This window comes from Sander lucioperca, chromosome 2 (genome assembly GCF_008315115.2).
Source record: "Sander lucioperca isolate FBNREF2018 chromosome 2, SLUC_FBN_1.2, whole genome shotgun sequence".
In the NCBI taxonomy this organism is placed as follows: Eukaryota; Metazoa; Chordata; class Actinopteri; order Perciformes; family Percidae; genus Sander; species Sander lucioperca.
The window spans coordinates 12,493,653-12,514,622 of record NC_050174.1 but is presented as its reverse complement, the minus strand read 5'-3'; the positions used below and the strand labels follow the sequence as shown (position 1 = coordinate 12,514,622).

The 20,970-nt window shown below is 40.2% G+C and overlaps 1 protein-coding gene across 5 annotated transcripts in view; it reads left to right on the top strand.

The window, feature by feature from the left end:
• Nucleotides 1-20,970, top strand: part of vps13a (vacuolar protein sorting 13 homolog A) — a 46,025-nt gene that overhangs the window by 21,003 nt on the left and 4,052 nt on the right. For 4 of the 5 annotated variants that reach the window (XM_035992541.1, XM_031308714.2, XM_031308718.2 and 1 more), the window contains exons 37-71: nucleotides 89-258; nucleotides 654-910; nucleotides 1,198-1,382; nucleotides 1,503-1,646; nucleotides 2,274-2,483; nucleotides 2,711-2,854; nucleotides 3,158-3,259; nucleotides 3,442-3,594; nucleotides 3,680-3,938; nucleotides 5,910-6,070; nucleotides 6,433-6,536; nucleotides 7,756-8,068; nucleotides 8,588-8,724; nucleotides 8,901-9,195; nucleotides 10,360-10,464; nucleotides 10,658-10,804; nucleotides 11,216-11,347; nucleotides 11,550-11,683; nucleotides 12,202-12,270; nucleotides 13,969-14,101; nucleotides 14,812-14,869; nucleotides 15,235-15,406; nucleotides 16,167-16,320; nucleotides 16,559-16,705; nucleotides 16,887-16,968; nucleotides 17,067-17,136; nucleotides 17,395-17,506; nucleotides 17,666-17,779; nucleotides 17,947-18,092; nucleotides 18,208-18,289; nucleotides 18,397-18,510; nucleotides 18,680-18,755; nucleotides 19,707-19,870; nucleotides 20,446-20,491; nucleotides 20,716-20,839. In XM_035992541.1, coding sequence (XP_035848434.1) covers nucleotides 89-258; nucleotides 654-910; nucleotides 1,198-1,382; nucleotides 1,503-1,646; nucleotides 2,274-2,483; nucleotides 2,711-2,854; nucleotides 3,158-3,259; nucleotides 3,442-3,594; nucleotides 3,680-3,938; nucleotides 5,910-6,070; nucleotides 6,433-6,536; nucleotides 7,756-8,068; nucleotides 8,588-8,724; nucleotides 8,901-9,195; nucleotides 10,360-10,464; nucleotides 10,658-10,804; nucleotides 11,216-11,347; nucleotides 11,550-11,683; nucleotides 12,202-12,270; nucleotides 13,969-14,101; nucleotides 14,812-14,869; nucleotides 15,235-15,406; nucleotides 16,167-16,320; nucleotides 16,559-16,705; nucleotides 16,887-16,968; nucleotides 17,067-17,136; nucleotides 17,395-17,506; nucleotides 17,666-17,779; nucleotides 17,947-18,092; nucleotides 18,208-18,289; nucleotides 18,397-18,510; nucleotides 18,680-18,755; nucleotides 19,707-19,870; nucleotides 20,446-20,491; nucleotides 20,716-20,839 — 5,015 coding nt within the window. The remainder of the gene's footprint in view (nucleotides 1-88; nucleotides 259-653; nucleotides 911-1,197; nucleotides 1,383-1,502; nucleotides 1,647-2,273; nucleotides 2,484-2,710; nucleotides 2,855-3,157; nucleotides 3,260-3,441; nucleotides 3,595-3,679; nucleotides 3,939-5,909; nucleotides 6,071-6,432; nucleotides 6,537-7,755; nucleotides 8,069-8,587; nucleotides 8,725-8,900; nucleotides 9,196-10,359; nucleotides 10,465-10,657; nucleotides 10,805-11,215; nucleotides 11,348-11,549; nucleotides 11,684-12,201; nucleotides 12,271-13,968; nucleotides 14,102-14,811; nucleotides 14,870-15,234; nucleotides 15,407-16,166; nucleotides 16,321-16,558; nucleotides 16,706-16,886; nucleotides 16,969-17,066; nucleotides 17,137-17,394; nucleotides 17,507-17,665; nucleotides 17,780-17,946; nucleotides 18,093-18,207; nucleotides 18,290-18,396; nucleotides 18,511-18,679; nucleotides 18,756-19,706; nucleotides 19,871-20,445; nucleotides 20,492-20,715; nucleotides 20,840-20,970) is intronic. The other variant, XM_031308715.2, reaches the window with a different exon arrangement.

Below are 20,970 nucleotides of genomic sequence, written 5' to 3'. Positions count from 1 at the left end.
CACACTAGGCTACACTCAAGTCATATGTAAAATTAGGCTTGTCCATCATTTTACAAAAGTCTTACACACTGTATATGTCATTATCTAGATACAGCTGTTGGATTCACATGATGAGCAGCTAAAGTTGGCAGAGTTTACTCTGGGCACCATCTCCACCTCCATCCACATGTTCTCCGACAGCTCCATGAAGGCCTCAGTCCGACTGGCTGCCTGCCTTCTAGATGACAAGAGACCCAGAATCAAGATGGTCACCCCGAGGTACTGCGGACACACACAGACACATGCACATATTTAGCAGTATAGATACACACCTCACTTAACACTTTTACACACATTGAGACGTACATGTTCTATGCACATCCAGACAGATATGTCTTGCCGATCAAATTTTTTGTTAAAATTCTACCAACATTATGCATATTGCTAGCATAGATTACAATATATCTGATTGATAAGATATTTTCGTTGTCTGTCCTCAGTTTGTGCTTTTGTAGCGTTTGCAAACAGTGTGAGTGTGATCTTACTGACATGTAGAAAACTGGTAAAGGTAGATTCTTAAAAAACATAGAATGAGCTGTCCCAGCCTGTAACATCAAATTCCTGTGTCTAAAAATATAATAAGGGGCAAAAAACGTTTTGTATATCTTCTCCAGGATGATTGCAATGCGTCCTGGTGCAGAACAGAACATGATGGTGGAGGTGAACTACCGTCAGGGCCGTGATGGAACCACTTTGGACACAGTGGTGCAGGATGTTTACCTGTGTGCCAGCATGGAGTTCCTTCTCACGGTGGCAGATGTCTTTCTCAAGGCCACCCAGCAGGGTTTTGCTCAAGTGCCACAACCCAAGATCAGTACTGGAGCGGGAGAGAAAAAGAATATTAACTCCTCTGTCACATCTAAAGAGTCTAGTGAGTTAACCATATCAGTTTTGATTTAGTTGAAAGTGATTTTTGATTCTGCAAAATAAAACTATATGCAAGTTCTTTTAATCAGACACAATCAAGTGGAGAGCATGTGGAAGAATTTATTTTTTTGGATCTTTTTTGTGTTTCTGTGGTAACATAATGGGTCATAAATTGTGCGTTATAACTGTAAGTAGAGTTAAAGAAGAATTTAATTCATCTGACCTAATTTGTACCCTATGGCCTTACGACCTGACCTGATATTTTCCTCTGATGCTCTCTGCTGCTGTCAGCTGTAGCTCCAGCCGTGGTGTCAAAGACAGAGATGAATGTTCAGGTGCGTAACCCGGAGATTGTTTTTGTGGCTGACCTGACACGTGCTGACGCCCCGGCCCTGGTGATGACCACAGAGTGTGAACTAGTGATGAAAAGTGATGCAGAGGGATCATTGATGACTGCTGTTATCAAGGACCTGAAGGTTTGTATTGTCATTGCAATGTAACCCTGCAAAATCTGATTATCAAAAGATTTAAAAAGTTATCTTTCATACAAAAGTAACCAATATATAAAAGTGTTTTTTGTTATGGTTGTTCTTTAGGTGATGGCGTGTCCCTTCTTGAAAGAGAAGAGGAGAAACAATCTAACTACAGTTCTGCAGCCGTGTCAGGTGTTCTTCCGGAGTACTCAGTCCACAACCTCCCCCCAGGCTATGGAGGTCTCCATCAATGCTCTCACATTGAAGGTAGTTATTATATTATTATCATTACACATTCTGAATCCAGGAATGAAATCAGTGAAAGAATTAAGTTGTTCTATGTAGACTTGGAGGATAATAAATGCCTTGTTAGCAAATAAGTTGTTTCTTTTTTTCTTTTTTTTTTTTATACATCTTGAAAAGACCGTAGTGTCTTGTAGTACCATCCTTAATGGGAGATCTAACTTGTCTCTTTTTTAACTAACTGCCTAATATGCATCCATTTCATTAAAAGAGACATACAGTCAGCCAGTTGGTTACAGTCTGGTTACACTATCTTACATATACAGAAAATGATGATCATGACACTCTTCAAGTGTCTCTATCATGTAGTAGTTTTCTCACAGGTCAGTGTTGGTTTATAAGAAGCATAGAGCTTTTCAGGGTGGCATGTTTTCTAATAATTGTCAGAGCTAGGCAACACATATCATCTTAACTCATATACAGTAGGTTTGTATCAGCCTCCGTCGATGGAAATTGTGGCATCAAGTGAAAGCAACTGTTGAAGCAAAAAAAGTTCACCATTTGTAAGATTAGAAACATTAAAATTTAGCTTTGAACTATGAAATTGGTATAAAACAGTTGTATATATCTGCTATCTGACTCTCTGCCCAGGTATCTCCGATCATCATCAAAACAGTGATGACCATCCAGTCTGCACTGACTCCCACAGCGGAGACCCCTGAGGAGCTGGATAGTCCTGTTCCTGTGGACCTGTGGCAGAAGCGGCCCTGGAAGGAGCTCAAACTCTGGTTCCTAGAAGAGGAGGGGGATGAAGATACAGCGTCACTGGCTCCACTGATACCACAGGGAGAGTCATTACAGGTATTTGGCTGCGTTGTGACTCAAATGATAATCCTGTGTCGTGGATTGTATGCTATATAGTCAGTTAGGACTTTTTTTTGCAGTTTGTATTTATTAATTTGGTCACATTTATAGCACAAACCGTTGATCTATTTTGCAATGGTATTTTATTCTATACAGATAAAAGGCATTCCAGTTTGATGCATAAGAAGAGGTTGTGTCATTTCATTGGCTATCCATCTCTGCAGGTGACCATCAAATCGATCTGTCTGACTCTGGAGGCTGGAGTGGGACACCACACTATCCCCATGCTTCTGGCCAAGTCCTCCTTCCAGGGAGATGTCACAAACTGGTCCACACTCATTAACTTACACAGCGAGCTCAACCTGGAGGTAACACACACACACACACACACACACACATGCTGTCTATTTCCTAAACTTTATCCTAGGACCTTATCCTAATTCTAACATTAACATTTCACTGTAAAAAAAAAGCCCTAAAATAATGTTTGACTCTTGCAGTTGTTTTCTGTGTTTTTGATATTGTTTGGTCCATTTAACTTATACTTTCCATAAACCTATTGATGGTAATCTACCACAATATTTCAAACATTCCAGGTTGTTATAGTCAGAACTCATGGCTGTAAAGGTTACTGAAGTGTTCTTGTGTTTTGTTTTGTGTTTTATCTTTAGGTTCACTATTACAATGAGGTGATGGGAGTGTGGGAACCGCTGCTGGAGCCCTTAGAAGATGAGACAAGAGATGGTTTCAAATCATGGAGACTGAAACTGAAGGTACTGATATACATCACACACACACACACACACACACACACACACACACACACACACACACACACACACACACACACACACACACACACACACACACACACACACACACACACACACACACACTATGCCCGGTGTATGTACATGCACACAGTGTTTTTAATGTTTCACTATCCTATAACCAGATGAAGAAGAAGCCAGTGAAGTACACAGGTTTGTCAGATGAAGTGGATTGCAATGTCCCAGACTATAAGACGGCCATCGTCATCAGCAGTGAAGACCAGCTCAACATCACCCTCTCCAAGTGTGGTCTGGCCATGCTGAGTAACCTGGGCACGGTAAGAGAAGGGCTGTACTGATTTTATTAGGAAGTCTTAAGGATAGGCAGCTATCTATAGTGTTCCTGTTCTTGCCTTTCCCCAGGCATTTGCAGAGGCTGCAAAACAGACAGCTGACTCCTTCCAAAAGGATGAAGCTCCGTTTGTAGTAAAAAACCGCCTGGGTCTGCCAGTGTCCGTCCACCACAGTGCAATGTTTTGTCCAATCGGCCAGCAGAGCACCAACGGCATGGTGAAGCTGCAGCATGGGGAAACCCTGGAGATGAACTATTCCACCACAACTGACTCCGACCAGTTCTCAGCCATGATCTCCTTGAGTGAAAAGGACTACTACATACAGCCTAGTAAGTTAAATGAACCTGTGTACACAATTATACTGTGTATGCACATGCAGTCAACTTGCCTTCCAATTAAGGTAAAGCACAACATGTAAATGATAAAAGGATATTTCATTTCTTAAATGATGACCTAATTGATGTATGCTTTTAATATTTGAAAAAAAAGGTAATTATCTATATATATATATATATATATATATATATATATATATTATTTTGAACACCCTGCTATTTTGCAAGTTCTCCCACTTAGAAATCATGGAGGGGTCTGAAATTGTCATCGTAGGTGCATGTCCACTGTGAGAGACATAATCTAAAAAAAAAAATCCAGAAATCACAATGTATGATTTTTTAACTATTTATTTGTATGATACAGCTGCAAATAAGTATTTGAACACCTGAGAAAATCAATGTTAATATTTGGTACAGTAGCCTTTGTTTGCAATTACAGAGGTCAAACATTTCCTGTAGTTTTTCACCAGGTTTGCACACACTGCAGGAGGGATTTTGGCCCACTCCTCCACACAGATCTTCTCTAGATCAGTCAGGTTTCTGGGCTGTCGCTGAGAAACACGGAGTTTGAGCTCCCTCCAAAGATTCTCTATTGGGTTTAGGTCTGGAGACTGGTTAGGCCACGCCAGAACCTTGATATGCTTCTTACAGAGCCACTCCTTGGTTATCCTGGCTGTGTGCTTCGGGTCATTGTCATGTTGGAAGACCCAGCCTCGACCCATCTTCAATGCTCTAACTGAGGGAAGGAGGTTGTTCCCCAAAATCTCGCAATACATGGCCCCGGTCATTCTCTCCTTAATACAGTGCAGTCGCCCTGTCCCATGTGCAGAAAAACACCCCCAAAGCATGATGCTACACCCCCATGCTTCACAGTAGGGATGGTGTTCTTGGGATGGTACTCATCATTCTTCTTCCTCCAAACACGGTTAGTGGAATTATGACCAAAAAGTTCTATTTTGGTCTCATCTGACCACATGACTTTCTCCCATGACTCCTCTGGATCATCCAAATGGTCATTGGCAAACTTAAGACGGGCCTTGACATGTGCTGGTTTAAGCAGGGGAACCTTCCGTGCCATGCATGATTTCAAACCATGACGTCTTAGTGTATTACCAACAGTAACCTTGGAAACGGTGGTCCCAGCTCTTTTCAGGTCATTGACCAGCTCCTCCCGTGTAGTTCTGGGCTGATTTCTCACCTTTCTTAGGATCATTGAGACCCCACGAGGTGAGATCTTGCATGGAGCCCCAGTCCGAGGGAGATTGACAGTCATGTTTAGCTTCTTCCATTTTCTAATGATTGCTCCAACAGTGGACCTTTTTTCACCAAGCTGCTTGGCAATTTCCCCGTAGCCTTTTCCAGCCTTGTGGAGGTGTACAATTTTGTCTCTAGTGTCTTTGGACAGCTCTTTGGTCTTGGCCATGTTAGTAGTTGGATTCTTACTGATTGTATGGGGTGGACAGGTGTCTTTATGCAGCGAACGACCTCAAACAGGGCATCTAATTTAGGATAATAAATGGAGTGGAGGTGGACATTTTAAAGGCAGACTAACAGGTCTTTGAGGGTCAGAATTCTAGCTGATAGACAGGTGTTCAAATACTTATTTCCAGCTGTATCATACAAATAAATAGTTAAAAAATCATATATTGTGATTTCTGGATTTTTTTCTGGATTATGTCTCTCACAGTGGACATGCACCTACGATGACAATTTCAGACCCCTCCATGATTTCTAAGTGGGAGAACTTGCAAAATAGCAGGGTGTTCAAATACTTATTTTCCTCACTATATATATATATATATATATATATATATATATATATATATATATAATATGAATGTTGTCATCCATTCCCTCCCCTGTATTTCCTGTTGTTTTTGTTCATCAAACTAATGTGACAAATGTCAAAATAAAATACTTAGCCAAACGCATACAAACTTCTCTTATTTCTTCTGCCCCCTCCAGCTCCCATGGGCCACACCTCAGCCAGTGTGATCCCCCTGATCAAGGTGGGCAGGGGAATGTACAGTGTAATGCACAAAGACTCAGGAGTCACTCGTTTCTTGGTCTGTCAGATTTACTCTGTGGAGGGCAGCAAGTACATCAAGATCCGCTCTCCTTTCCAGGTACTACACTGATTATTTTAGACATGTTTACTCATTTTTAAACATATGTTTATCTTATCTGTGAAAAAGATGTCATGGTGTGTTATGATAATATAAATTACACCTTACCTTCAAGAAACATTGATCTTCTACTGGATCTTTTGCAAACTTCATTTTATAATGGCATATTAAGTTCCTTGCAGATTACACCACAATCACTCATAATGTTTTAAATATTTTCAATATAAATGAAAATGCTGTCCCAGCACAGGTAGAACTTTATGTATTGAAATAGAATAGGACTAGAGATCAAACTGGAATACAAAAAAAAAAAAAAAAACTAATCTTGATTGATCTTGATTGTCTCTCTCCTTTTTATGCAGATCATCAATCATTTCTCAATCCCATTCAAAGTGTTTGAAGGATCAACATGTCTGGGTACAGCTCTCCCTACTGAAGAATTCTGTGTGCCTCTGGACTCTTATAGGTGAGGGCAAACACATTAACACGCCTGCACATCTACACTTACATTTTCATACTGTCTCTTTTTTGTCTCCCTTTTCCTCTGTCTCTCTTAATCTCACTTTCATTGATACCTCTTTCACACCAATAACCAGGGTCCTACCAGGGTTATCTGACCCATGTTCAGCCCTTTTTTGTCAATTCAAACCAAACCAGTCAACACATGTTTATCCCTGGTTATGATAATTTAGATGCAACCTGAGTATACAAATTACCTTACGCACTAGAAATGGGCAGGGGCTGTAAAGATCATATTCAGTGAACAGCTAATGTCACATACTCCAGTCCAGCTGTACACCACCAGAACTGATGTTTTGTACTTGAATTACTTATTGTACAGTACGCTTTTGATTACGTTCTAAAGAACAAATGAGTAACCAACAAACACTCAAAACATAAATTTTGTTGAGACTGACGATCCTGTAGTTTCATTTTCCTCCTCTTCATTTCATTCATTGCAGGTTCATCAGTAAACAAGGAACTCTATCGATTTAGGACCATTTTTGGAGGAAGGGAGAGCATTTGTCTTTGTTTAATAATATTAAAAGTAAAGATAGGCTTAGCTGTCGGCTTCCCGATTCATTTAAAAAAATAAATTAAAAAAAGACAGCGAGAGAGAGAAAAGAGATTTGCGCGAGCCAGCGGCCGCACTGAATTGCCACCGGCTGCAGACTTGTGTCTCGGACAAGAAAGAGAGACAGCAGGTGTGCTGTGAATGAAATAATTGAATAAAACCTATTTTCATACGTTTATGTTCTAACGCTGGGTTTCACAGGCAGTTTTTTTTCGAACTGCAACTCCGCTACCGTTCTCCAAAGTTGACTTGGGCAGAGCAGTGGACGTCCGGGCACTTTCGCCGCTGTCAGCGGTCTTCGCTCATACCGCTGTTCTCATAGGGAATGAATTGAACTCTGCTCTTATTGAATCTGCCTGTGAAAACCCAGTGTAAAGCACAGTATGTTGTTGTTGGTTTTTTAAAGTGTGCGCAGTCTGTGACCCCCCCCCTCCTTTATCAAACAAATTACATAATTTGTCCCGCCCTGGGTGTGAAGCCAAGTCGATCAACGTGGGTTAACCCTTTCAAACACAAAGTCAACCCTGGGTCATCCCTCAGTGAGAAAGGAGTATAAAGGGGTACATACTACTTTATCCACATCTGCTCTCTGCTGCCCCCCCCCCTTTAGGTCTGAGCTGAGCCTACAGCCGATAACAGAGGATGACGCTGACGACCAGGGTGAGCAGTTTGAGTGCTCAGAGGGTTTCAGCTACGAAGACGTCAGCAACCAGCAGCCTGAGACATGCCTCAAGCAGACCTGCCATCGCCGTGGAGATCAGGGTGGTGTGCTGATGGTCAACATGGTGCCATTAAAAGATGCTGTGACATTCAAACATACGGGTGTTGTTGGGGAGAACTTTGATGTGCCCTTTGTGCTTCACCTGTGGCCTTCCATGCTGCTACGCAACCTGCTGCCTTACCCCATCTCTTACAAACTAAAGGTATGATGTGTCATATTGACAGGACAGCATCCATGTTAGCTTATTGTTTATGTTTTGGGTTATATTTTTAACACCACAGCTTGTGAATGTGTTGCTTTCTATAAGATATATGTCAGATCACCGATGTTTAAGCCTTAAGTCTCTGCTTGTAACTGTATTGCTGCCTGGAAGATAGATACCTAAAAAATATATAAAATATGCTATGCTTAAGAAAATTGTCAGTATGTGTACACTATTTGAAGGGAAGACATGCAAATTCACCGTCATGGTCCCTGTAATACAAAGGGTGCGCATGATTTCACATGATTAATATTAAGTACAGTAAATATAACTCTTCTTGGATTTCTCACCATACCATCATGTGGTACAAGCTTTAAATTGAGTGAGGGAATTGCTTTGTTCTGTTTTTTACAAAATGTTATCAGATTTAATGTTGTGCTTTTTTGGCCAAAAACATAAAATCTGATACTTAAGAATCACAGCTGAACTCAATGTCCCTCTCTGCCTGCTACTCAACAGGACAGTGGAGTTTCTGCCCCTGAGGCCACTCTGAACCCAGGCCACTCTGCTCAGCTTCACACTGCAGTCATCAACCAATCAAGTCTCAATCTCTGCCTACTGAACTACTTGGATCAGAACTGGTCTTCTAAGTACAGGTTTGACTTCAGTTTCATTCATTGTTGATGTTTTAATTTCCCATTGTTATTGTGTTCTTGAAGTCATATATATATATATATATTAATCGTCATCCTCATTATATAAAGGGCAAATCTAAAATCACTTGCTGCAATAACATTTCTCATAAGAATAAACAAATTATCCTGTCATACAGTCTCCACAGTGACCAGGAAGAGATCACCTTCATAGTGTTCCAGTCTCTACGAGAGAATGACGAAAACAATGGTGAAGGGACAGAGAGTAAGAGGGCTGAGTTGGATATAGCAGTGCATGTCAAATATGACCTGGGACAAATGGTGGTTGCTATCCACTCACCATATTGGATGTTGAACAAGACGGGCAGGTTGCTGCAGTACAAGGCTGATGATATCCACCGAAAACACCCCCTGGACTACGACATGCCCCTGCTCTTCTCCTTCAAGCCTCGTTACTTCCTGAAAAACAATAAGGTAAGAGCTAGAAAGAGTTAGTTGAAAGAACAAAGTTTATTTAATGTTTTCAGTTTGATATCTCGGAAAAAACTGAAATGATTTGTATTATGCAGCTTTATGGTGAGAGCTTGATGCTGAAGTGTGAAATGAATTAGTTAAATAAATCCTATCATCTAACTATAAATCAAAGAATCTCTGTGAGTGTGTGTGTCTCCCACATTTGCAGTACAGCAGCGGGGCTGGGGATTTGCTACATCCCTAGAAGGCACATTGTTTGTGGTTCACTGGCCGAAAAGTGGCCATCCGCCAAAAACTGATTGCAGTCTACCTACATGAAAATGATAAAATAATCGTACACAAACGCTTGGTAGATGAACGCCCGGACTCTCCAGCACATTGTTTTGATGCTGGTGGTTGCACGCATTTCTATGGCCGTTCTGCGTGCTGCTGAGCCGCGTTCCCTGCTTCCCCCGCTTCCCCCGCCCGGGCCACATCGCCTAAAACAACCACGATATGTGACTGCTACACGGAAAAAAAAGGGGACATGCCGAATCTCCAGATGAGCCGCAGCCAAACTGAGCCTGATTGAACCGCGCTTCAACATGTATTGCAGGTTGAGTTTTTTAAAAAACAAATTATAAAAAAACACACATTCACAAGATGCTTTACCTATGCTATAAGGTAAAACCACCTGTAACCGCATAGTACAAGTTCTGCTTTCAAGTGTTTAGTTAGGGTAAGAGAGGCATTATCAGCACAACAGTGCTGGATAATAAATAATATTGCATCGTATTGGGAGTTTTTGTGAGTAGAATCTGAATCTGCAACGTTCTCTATCAGGTAAATAGTCTAGTACAATGTTTTCCTATGAAGTAGAAGTACACAGGAAGTCAGTAGTAGACAGTTAAGTTGCATATTAAGTGCTTTGAGGTCCTTCTGTAAGTTATTTCTGAGTACAATGGTTTTGGTTCCAACCAGCCGTGTTTTGCACTGCACTAGTTGTTATTAAACTAAGAAACTAATCATGGACAACCCTTAAAAAAATACTGTAGCTTTGAGTCCAACATAAAGTCAATGTTTCTTTTGCTTAGACTCTGGAACATTAAGATGATCCAAATATCCATATCCATAACCATTTGCTGTAATTTCTTAATGTATTTGAATGTGATGTTTATCCCTCAGGTCCGTCTTATGATCTCAGACAGTGAACTCTCTGACGATTTCTCCCTGGATACAGTTGGTAGCCATGGAGATGTCAAATGTAAAGGCCGATTCAAAGATTACTTGGTAAGATTCTCCCACAGAGTTTGATGTATTCAGACAAACATTTATTCAGGCATACTGTCACATATGCTTTATTTAAAAAGCCAGATGTATTGACTGGAATTTTAAATGGCTTTTGTATGTAACTAAGGCAGGTTTTTGTTATTGATATATTAATCGTCATCTGTATATTTGTGTGACATCTGAATGACCCTAGGTTGGTGTGAAGATTGATGCGAGCAGTTTCAGTCTGACCCGCATCGTGACCTTTGTGCCGTTTTACATGCTGGTCAACAGAACCAAGCACAGCGTCTTCATATGTGAAGAGGGGCAGGACAACTGGACCGAGGCTAAGCCAGAACAGGTCAGAGCCAAACCCATCACTGTTTGCATCTGTGTTTCCTTGCATATGTATTTTTTTGGAATGCTGCTGTTTTTACAGCCAGTGAATTATAATGTACTTAAATGCTGTACACATTCACTATAATGGCAGCAACAAATGAATACCACGCAGTGGCAGTTGGACAAATCTTATAGTTTTCACTCTCACTAATATCAAATACAGTAATATTGTTTGTACTATTAATTCTTGACATGTTAAACATTTAAATTATTTTAACTTTTAAAACAAACGTCTGGATTAGGAAGATACGTTACTTATAATAGATGTACAGGTTGGGTTTTTCAAACACTGAATGATTTACTGTGTAACATTTTCAGATGAAACTCTTACGGTACAGTGTTGGTTAACTTTTTTGTTTCATTCCACATATAGTCAGCCATTCCCTTCTGGCCTGAGAATGACACAAAGCGGCTAAGAATCAAAGTACAGGGTTGCTTATTGCCTCCTCGGACTATTGACTTCACACGACCAGAAAACTGCCTATTGCTGCATCTGGACAACTCTGTAAGTAGACACAAAGATAAGTGTTGTCCCTTCATGTTAAGTAATTTCTTACAAGATGCACTGTATTAAGACTTTCGATCTGTGATAGTTGATGTTCAGGTATGTCTAGTTCTGATATAATTGGCTTCCTGAACATGTAAGAAGCCCTTATACTTTATATACTACTAGTATACTGTATGTAGACTGTTCTTTTTTCCTGCAGGTGGGTGGGATTACTGTAGATGTGAACTTGTCAGAGCACTCAGCTACAATCCGATTCTCTGAGTATCACAACGGCGCAGCCCCTTTCCTCATTATCAACGGCACAAAAGACCAGACTCTGCAGTTCCATCAGAGGTGAGGGAACAGAAGGCCAGTTGGAAGAAAATAAATAATCGTGCAGTTTTGTGTTAGCACTAAATACTTTATGCAAGTATTTGGTGAGGATGGATTGGAAGTACATACTTAATTTTGATTTAGCAAAATTCAAGACTTAAACAAACCTTTGTAGGAAATTCTGTTTGCTTGGAACCTGTTATGTTCAATTAACAAGTTCATTACATTTCCTACTGCTATATTTCATTATATTTCATAGCTTTCATAGTGTTTTCTGTAAATGTGCTTTCAAAGTGCTCCAAGTTTCATTTGAATTATGTTGTCTTTTGATATTACTTTGTAAACAGCAGGTTTTAATTCTACCAACAATTCTTTGCACAACATTCATATTTGCATTTCATTGATATGTATTTTGCATAATTGCTGAATGACGATACTCTTTTTGTCTTGCAGCAGCCTGAAACGGTTTAGTTAAAAGTAACAATGTTTGTTTTTTTCTGATACTAGCGATTTATCTTTTTGTGTTGTGGGTCTTGCAGCGCCCGGGCAGAATCCTCGTGGGTGGCTGACGAGCTACTCAACCTCTCCTTCTCAGTGGAGGAGGACAGGTAGAAAACTATCAAAAAGGGGGAACTCTTCTGACACACTCTGAACTCAGAAAAAAATAGAGAATTGAGAATGGCTAAATATGAATGGTTTCAGATAGCTATTATAATGGCTAGCTTATGCAACATGAGGGAGGGAGGAGGATGACACCAGGTTGAAGAATTAAGTATAGCATGAAAACACTTCCAAATCAAGTAAGATCCAAATACTTTTTAACGATTTATGGGGCAGGCAAGAGGGCAGAAACACATAAATGCTGCAGCACATAAATATGAGTTGTTGTAACATTATAGGGCTAATGTCACAGTCACTTTAATGTAACATCACACTTGAGTGCAGAGTGTGGTCAGATCACGAGTGCAGGTAAAGATAAGTAGAAGATGACTGCTTCAGCTCTGATTCTGGTTTGTCGGTGTAATCTGCTCCTCACCTTTACCAATGAGAAATAAATACCGTATCAGCCTTGTCAAAAATTATATCTTAAAGCTACATTGTGTAAGAATTTCTCCCATCTAGTGGTGAAATTGTGTATGACAACCAACTGAATATTACTTTCTAGCCCTTCCCATTCCAAGCGCGTTTCAACTCCTACGGTGGCCGAACCCGAAATTAGCTCTTAGTATCTCCATCGTTTACACTCAGCTGTTCTAGCCACTCTAATTGGCCTTGTTGTTTTGCCTGTCGCGTTGTCATTTTAATACTCTTTGTCCCTTCCCTGGCGAGTAGTCTTCCCCTGGCATCCGTCACGGTGCCACTGCGCAAATGGTGGAGGTATGTCCCTCTTTGGCTAATGTATTTTAAACTTTGAGGTGCTACATGGCTGCCGTCATTCGAGCGACTCGCTCGTATGTATTCTGAATGGCAGATTCTACGCTGACGAGAATACTTTGATTAGTTGGTGGAAGTAATTACACATGAATAGGCACATATTTGTGAAAGAACAAAGGGGTTTTTTTCTAAGAATCAACTCAAAAAATGTAGGTTTAAGACATTATTGTGCGGTAATCGTACTTTGGAAATTTCTTGTACTTTTTTTTTTTTTTATTGATTTGCTGGAAATGTTTCATGTTTAAGGACCATTTGGGGGAGAGTAAAAGGAGCAGGTTAGACATCTAAACCCATTTACTCATGTATTACCATGTTTCTCTGATCTCTTATCAAGTTTTAAATCATCTTGTAGAAATACTGGCTCTGAATGCTGCTGAATGGATGGTATTCTGCCAGTGGAATCACACCTCTTGCTTCTTCCAGTAGTTATGTTGCTTGCTAGTATTCTGTTATTTTCCATCTCTATCTGTAAATTATGGCTTATTTCGTTTTCTCATGTCTGCTTTGTCTTGTCCAAATCAAGATCAGTAATCAGGGTAACATTCTTGTTTAAACCTTATCTCTACAGTGGAGGTATTGGGGACTTTTAGGTGTTTGGCCGTCGTACTGTCATATACTGTCTATTTCTGTATGTTGATGCAAATTGTTTGTGTATACTGTCGGACAGGTTCTTTGGATTTCATGGTTGTAATGGCGGTATATTCTTGGTGGCTGGTTATATTGTCCTCTGTTTTACTCTACAGTCATCTTGCATTATTTGCTTATTGTCATCTCAAATCAGTTGAATATTATTCCTTGATTTTAGTAGTTATAAGTAATGTTACTGATATATACAGCATGTGTGTGTCTGGGTGGGTTTCTTGTGCGTGCAGCTCTCTGAAGGAGGCGGAGCAGGAGGAGCTGGAGCCTGGGAAAGCTGTGCACTACACCTGGACTGAACCCACTGGGTCCCGAGAGCTTTGCTGGAAGTGTGGTACTTACAGTGGGAAGCTAAAGAGTGAGAAGGTACTGTCCTGTACCTGAGACACAATGTTTGTGGTTGAGGAATAATACAATATTTATCAATGTATTAGTTTACTCAACAGGCACCTTGATTCTGCTGCTGACTTTGCCTTTCCAGCAGATCGTAGGAATCAGTCTGCTTTCAGCGTTAAAGCAATATACATTTGTTACCTTACACATAGACCTTGTAGACATCACACTTAATACTTTTACTATGCCCAAGTATTTACATTTTAGAAAACAAACAAAATACCCTGCATTGTTAGCTAAATGTGTGATGGTAATAGGTCATTCAGTAAATGCACTCCTAATATATACCTCAATGGCGCTATGCTAATTTTGAGGTCTGTCTGTCCGTCTGTCTGTCTGTCTGTCTGTCTGTGCCAAAAAACATCTTGAACCTTACTTTTTTGAAATATAGTTTTACATATTTTAGGTGAGGCCAACATTATAGTGGCAGTGGATACTATTGCTGACTAAATGTCAAAACATATATGTTTGGTGATGATGTGTACTTATAGTGAAGAATCTGTAGAAATAGGGTCGGTCTAGTTCATCCATTTGTCTTACTTTTTTTTAGGCCCGATTAATAGCCTTTTGCATGTAATATTAAATGTAAGCACAGTTTAACCTTTGCTGGACACAATTGTTGGATGAGACACTATGATGTTTGTTTAAACGGTATGTGTGTTTGTCTGCTCTTGCATCTTTAGGACCTGCGTGAGGACATGCACAATGACGGAAAACTGTTTGTGATCTCCTTTTATGAAGGTGAAGTACAAGCAGCTTGAAATGAAATGCCCAGACCACCTAAATGCATTCTGTAATTTTGTTTTACAGTCTTATATTCACTTAAAATAAACTGGCAATTGTGAAGATTATTTTGTCATGTTGCCATATACTAAGAACACACGTGAGAAAAATACAAAGAAATACAGTGTACAGGACAAATAGACAACAAGGTGGCGTATTGATCACATTGCTCGTGTTCATCCTTGATTAATTAAATAATCACTGAATTCCTACCAGCTTTAGGGACACAATGCTGTAGATGATCCTGAAGGTGGGAAGGGATAATAAGATTTTGCCTTTGGTGTGTTATATCATTATGGTTTGGTTTTGTTGTTGATCCAAAGGTCTGCAGCGTGTCGTGCTGTTCACTGAGGAGCAACGAATCTACAAGCTGCTCTGTGAGAGCGAGAAGGCACAACTGGCCGAACAGGAAATCATCCTGTCGCTACAGAACGTGGGCATCTCTCTGGTCAACAACAGCAGCGGCCAGGAGATCTCCTTTATTGGGATCACAAGGTAGATAACAAGCAACACACACTTGTGTACACACATAACCTGGCCAGGTTCATTTTATGACTATGGCTCACTGCCAAGTCAATTTATCCAAATGTGTATGGGTTGTGATAGTGATGTTGTGCTATTGTGTCCGTTTTGTAAATAGTATTACAAGTCAACATACTGTTTTCTGATATGCAGTTGAGATTATCCAAAAACATCCAGCCTCTGACATTATTGGCTCATACAAAATGTAATTGTTGGCCAGACAAGTTACATCAATCATCTTATTTGTGTTTTGTTACATGTTTGTATGCTGGATGATCTTAATTTTATACAACCTTGACATAGTTATTGTTCCACTGAATGTTATGTCTCCTTACACACCGACCCTCAGCTCAGCTCAGCATGAGTGAGTGAGTGAATGACAGTCGGTAAAAACGGGCCATAGCAGCAGTTTCTGCTCGTGCCATGGCAAAAATACAGAATTACATTTTATTTTATAATATACAGGTCTAGCAAAAAATTACAAATTGAAAAATGAACACTCAACGTCAGATAAATTGAAGATGCACATATATCAGAAGAGGGTGCTGTGTTTAATATTACTGTGGAATAACAGTAGCAGCAGAACCTATAAATCATGTAGTCCCCTACACAACATAATACTGCAATAAGATGCATTATGTATTTGCATGATGTTTGGCCACTCCTGGTTGATCCTGAAGCTCTATTCCATGTAATGATTTTACACTCACTGGTGTCTCTTTTCTTGTCACAGCTCTGATGTGGTGTGGGAAATAAAGCCTAAGAAGAAGAATCGGTGGAAGACTCTGACTACTAAAGAAGCTGAGATGCTGGAGAACCGCTTCAAAGAGTACACTGAAGCTGGACCCGTAGACCACGCCATCCTCGACCTGGAAAACAACTTCCAGGTAAGAGACTAATTACTGTTTATTCAGCTCTCCTGATTTGATCTAGTAACAAGTGATTGATTTAAAAATAGTACAAAATGAAATCTGTCCATTTCACGTTACCCATGTAGGGTATATATTCATAAAATTGACTTTAAAAAGTTGCAGTAACAGGTGGATAATGTGGACATGTTGAAAATAATCATTATCTGCAGGCCTATGTGTTCATCATCATGTGGTGTTTGAAATTGTCCTCCAGGTGTCCTTTACTCCCAATGGCATGGATATGCGGATGCTGCAGCCGTCTGAGGGATATCTCAGGAGACACTTCCTGCCTGGGGTGAAGGTGGAGTATAGTGTCTCACCACGACAGAGTGCCTACCGGGTCCAAATCCACCGCATTCAGGTGAAAAGAAGTCAAATATTAAAAAAAAAAAGAAAATCCTCTAAGATTGAATATATCCATGTCAGTATTACAGTACAACAAGTCATCCAATTGCCTTCTTCAGCCTTTGTTCATCAATGCATCTTGAGTCCTTAGTTCCTTTTTTCTATTCACTTTAAGTATACCTGCTTTCCTCCTACAGATCCAGAATCAGCTTTCAGGAGCCATCTTCCCCTATGTTTTCTACCCTGTAAAACTGCCAAAATCTATCACCATGGATTCAGGTCTGTTAATTCACTTTGTATGTCATGTTTAATTTAGCGTTATGTGCTGCTTGTATGCAGTGTTTCAGTCTGTAATATGATTTTTATTTTTATTACAGAACCCAAACCTCTAACTGATATCAGCATTGTTACCAGAACCGCAGGGCACTCTGATATCTCTCGCATCAAGTAATTGTTTTTCATTTGATTCTTCTCTCACTTAACTGTTTGTTGTGATGTACTGTATACTGTATGTGTGCTCTGTTTTACATCTGCTAATAGATTGTATACTTTGATTCTGATCTACTCCCTATAATCCCATTGCCCTGAAAAACATTTGTATTAGAAATGCTTTAAATGGTAGCCACATTCTTGAATACAATTCATAGATTAACTCTTTTCTCAGTTTTGCTCCAAAATGGTGATGGAAATGTCTGTCCACCTCAGGTACTTCAAGGTGTTGATTCAGGAGATGGATCTAAAGCTTGATCTGGGCTTCCTCTATGCCATCCTTGACCTGTTCACACCTGAGAATGCCAGCATCATGAACTCAGAACAGGTCAAATACTCACATATCCAAAGACAGTTAACACACCCTGTGTTTTGTTCAGAATCTGTGATACATTAGTATGATCTTCATTGACTTGAAGAGTCATTGAGATCCATTCTGACTTGTGTTTTCTGTGCCAGTTTAATTGTGCTTGTCTTATTCCTCTAGGTGCAACTGTTTGAGAAGGACATAGAGTATATAAAGACAGAACTAAACCATGTCTCTGCTGCTGATACCTCTCCTATCAGCCTCTATGAGTACTTCCACATTTCCCCCATCAAGGTTTGTACAGTATGTGTGAAAAAAATTAAGTATTTACTGTTGAAATGGGAAAAAACATGAATAGAACAACATCAAAATAGATTTACAAGACACAGCTACATAGTACATTTCTGTTGTGAGTTTACACCTGAAACAGCCACGCTTAGTCATGTTTTTTTAATTTGCAGCTGCACCTGAGTTTCTCTCTGAGTACGGGAGGAGACGACGGCCTGAAGGAGAAGCGCGATAAGGAGCTCATTCCTGTCCAGTCCCTCAACCTGCTGCTGAAGAGTATCGGCGCCACACTCACTGATGTGCAGGACGTTGTCTTTAAGTATGAATGCATGTGAAGGCCCAAATAGAGAAAAAAAAAATCAATTTATTTATTTTTGTGTGGTTTGTTGTTGGAGTTGTCCCTGCTACTTGATTAACTCTGTCACTGATTTCAGGCTGGCCTTCTTCGAGTTGACCTTCCAGTTTTGTACCACCCAGCAGCTACAATGGGAGGTCATCAGACATTATTCCAAGCAGGTAACACACATGCACAATGACAAAGCTGTAGTCACCCAGAAACTGCAGAAGTGTGTCAAGTGCTGGCTACAACTCAGCTTACCAGTTTTTATATATGCATATTGCAGGCTATTAAACAGATGTATGTGCTGGTGCTGGGCCTGGATGTACTTGGAAATCCTTTTGGACTGATCAGAGGACTGTCGGAGGGAGTGGAAGCCTTCTTTTATGAGCCTTATCAGGTAGGATTGTAATACAAGTAATGACAAGAGCAAAAATCAATGTGGTATTTTAAAAAAAAAAAAAAAAAAAAAAAAAAGCAAGTTTAGTGCTTTTACATGACACTCTATCTTTAAATATATTGTAGGACTCCGATTGTGAACAGCTTTTAAGATTATCACAAATTTTCAGGGAGCCATCCAGGGGCCTGAGGAGTTTGTGGAAGGAATGGCTCTTGGGGTGAAGGCTCTGGTGGGAGGAGCTGTAGGTAAGTACAGGGCTCATATGAAAATGGTATCTGTAAAAAGTTTTCTGATCCCTTTAGGAGAAACCTAAAAAAGATCTCTGTGGTATAAACACTTTATTCCTCATTTTGTTGTGTTTTGGTTGCTTTATTTAGAACTTTGTTATTCTAACAAATATGAGACCTAAAATCTCTCACAACTGTGTCTAAATTCAAAAGTAAACTGAAAACTTCCCTGTATTCTCAGGCTTTTGATTAGTTATTTTACCTGTTATGAAATGTGCTGTATAAATTAAATTGTCTTGCCATATGAAGAGAAGATGAAGCGACAGTGGAATAACAGAAGAACATAGTAACTGTTTCTCCCACAAAAAGACTTGTAAGAAGAAATAGACATGTTAAAGGTCCCATGGCATGAACATTTCACTTTATGAGGTTTTTTAACATTAATGTGAGTTCCCCCAGCCTGCCTATGGTCCCCCAGTGGCTAGAAATGGTGATAGGTGTAAACCGAGCCCTGGGTATCCTGCTCTGTCTTTGAGAAAATGAAAGCTCAGATGGGCTGATCTGGAATCTCCTCCTTATGAGCTCATAAGGAGGAAGGTTACCTCCCCTTTCTCTGCTTTACCCGCCCAGAGAATTTGGCCCGCCCATGAGAAAGAGAGAGACATCATGGCTTGCAAACAAGCAAAGTGGCAGTTGGTCAAGGCCACACCCCCACCCTCCACCTTGCCCCCCTCTCTCCTCCTCAATAGCATTTAAAGCTACAGACACAGAAATGGCACATACTAAGGAAAGCTCATTGTGGGACTGGCTCTAGTGGCTGTAATTCTGCACCAAGGCTGAATTTTGGGAAAGAGACTTCAGATACAGTATTAGGGGACCACTGAGGCCTATATAAAAGCATCCAAAAACAGCATGTCATAGGACCTTTAAAGAACATAGTAACTACAAAGATTCATATCTGCCTTCCAGGGGGAATAGCAGGTGCGGCCTCCAGGATCACAGGTGCCATGGCAAAGGGTGTTGCTGCCATGACGATGGACGAGGAATACCAGCAGAAGAGACGAGAAGCTATGAACAAACAACCCAGTGGCCTGAGAGAGGGGCTGACCAGGGGTGGAAAGGGATTAGTGTCTGTACGTAATCAAATTTGTGTTAAAGCTTTAGTGCGTAACGTTTTGATATTATTGAACGTCTGTTACATTCAAGCCATTGCCAAATGAGTTGCTACAAAGCATATTAAGGCTATTAGCTCCACAAAACTGTATTTCTCAGTATGGCTATGTTCAGAAGATTGTGTCGTCCGGTGACTTTCCCACGCAGAAGCTCGAGTGAAGATAATTACCTCTTCTGAAGAGTCCATCATGTTTTTTTAATCCTCCGTCCAGTCCTCTTTGGCTACTAGCAACTGTGTCGAGGAGGGGCGGGGGTGCGTGCACGATCACAGAAGGCTGTATCATGTGGATGCGCCAACAGTGTTGTGGTCATTACTTAGAAACTATAGCTTTAATCAGAAAATATACTTTTGACACAAGGCTGATGTTTTTAATTCTAAGAATGTACAATAATGAGCGTTCTGTTGCAGCTCTCTTTTAATCATTTGACAGATTAACTAGTAAGAATAAAAATGTAGATCTGCCACGGCCTGGAAGAGGGTCTGCCGTAATGAATACATTGCTGCTACTTGCTAATGTTGGGTTTTACTTTTCAGGGTTTTGTCAGTGGGATCACAGGGATTGTTACCAAACCTATTAAAGGTATGTTGAATTGGACTCTCGTATAGATTATAACAGTGATAACATAGTGTGCTGAAATGAAAATTGAATGGCCAAAATAATGGCATAAATTATATTGTATTGTAATTATATTATAAAATATTGGTACTATGTTACTGTGGATTCTGTCCTGTTTGTGGAACATCGTACATTACCAGCTCTGTTTTTATCAGTTTTCATAAATGTAATGATGTGTTATTTTGCAGGAGCCCAGAAGGAAGGTGCAGCAGGCTTTTTTAAAGGTGTTGGGAAAGGTCTGGTTGGTGCAGTAGCCAGACCTACAGGAGGCATCATTGACATGGCCAGCAGTACTTTCCAAGGGATCAAGAGGTTTGTGTGTGTGTGTGTGTGTGTGTGTGTGTGTGTGTGTGTGTGTGTGTGTGTGTGTGTGTGTGTGTGTGTGTGTGTCCATTGTTGTGCTACAGTGTATATATATTATATATGCCAGTGTATATTTGCTA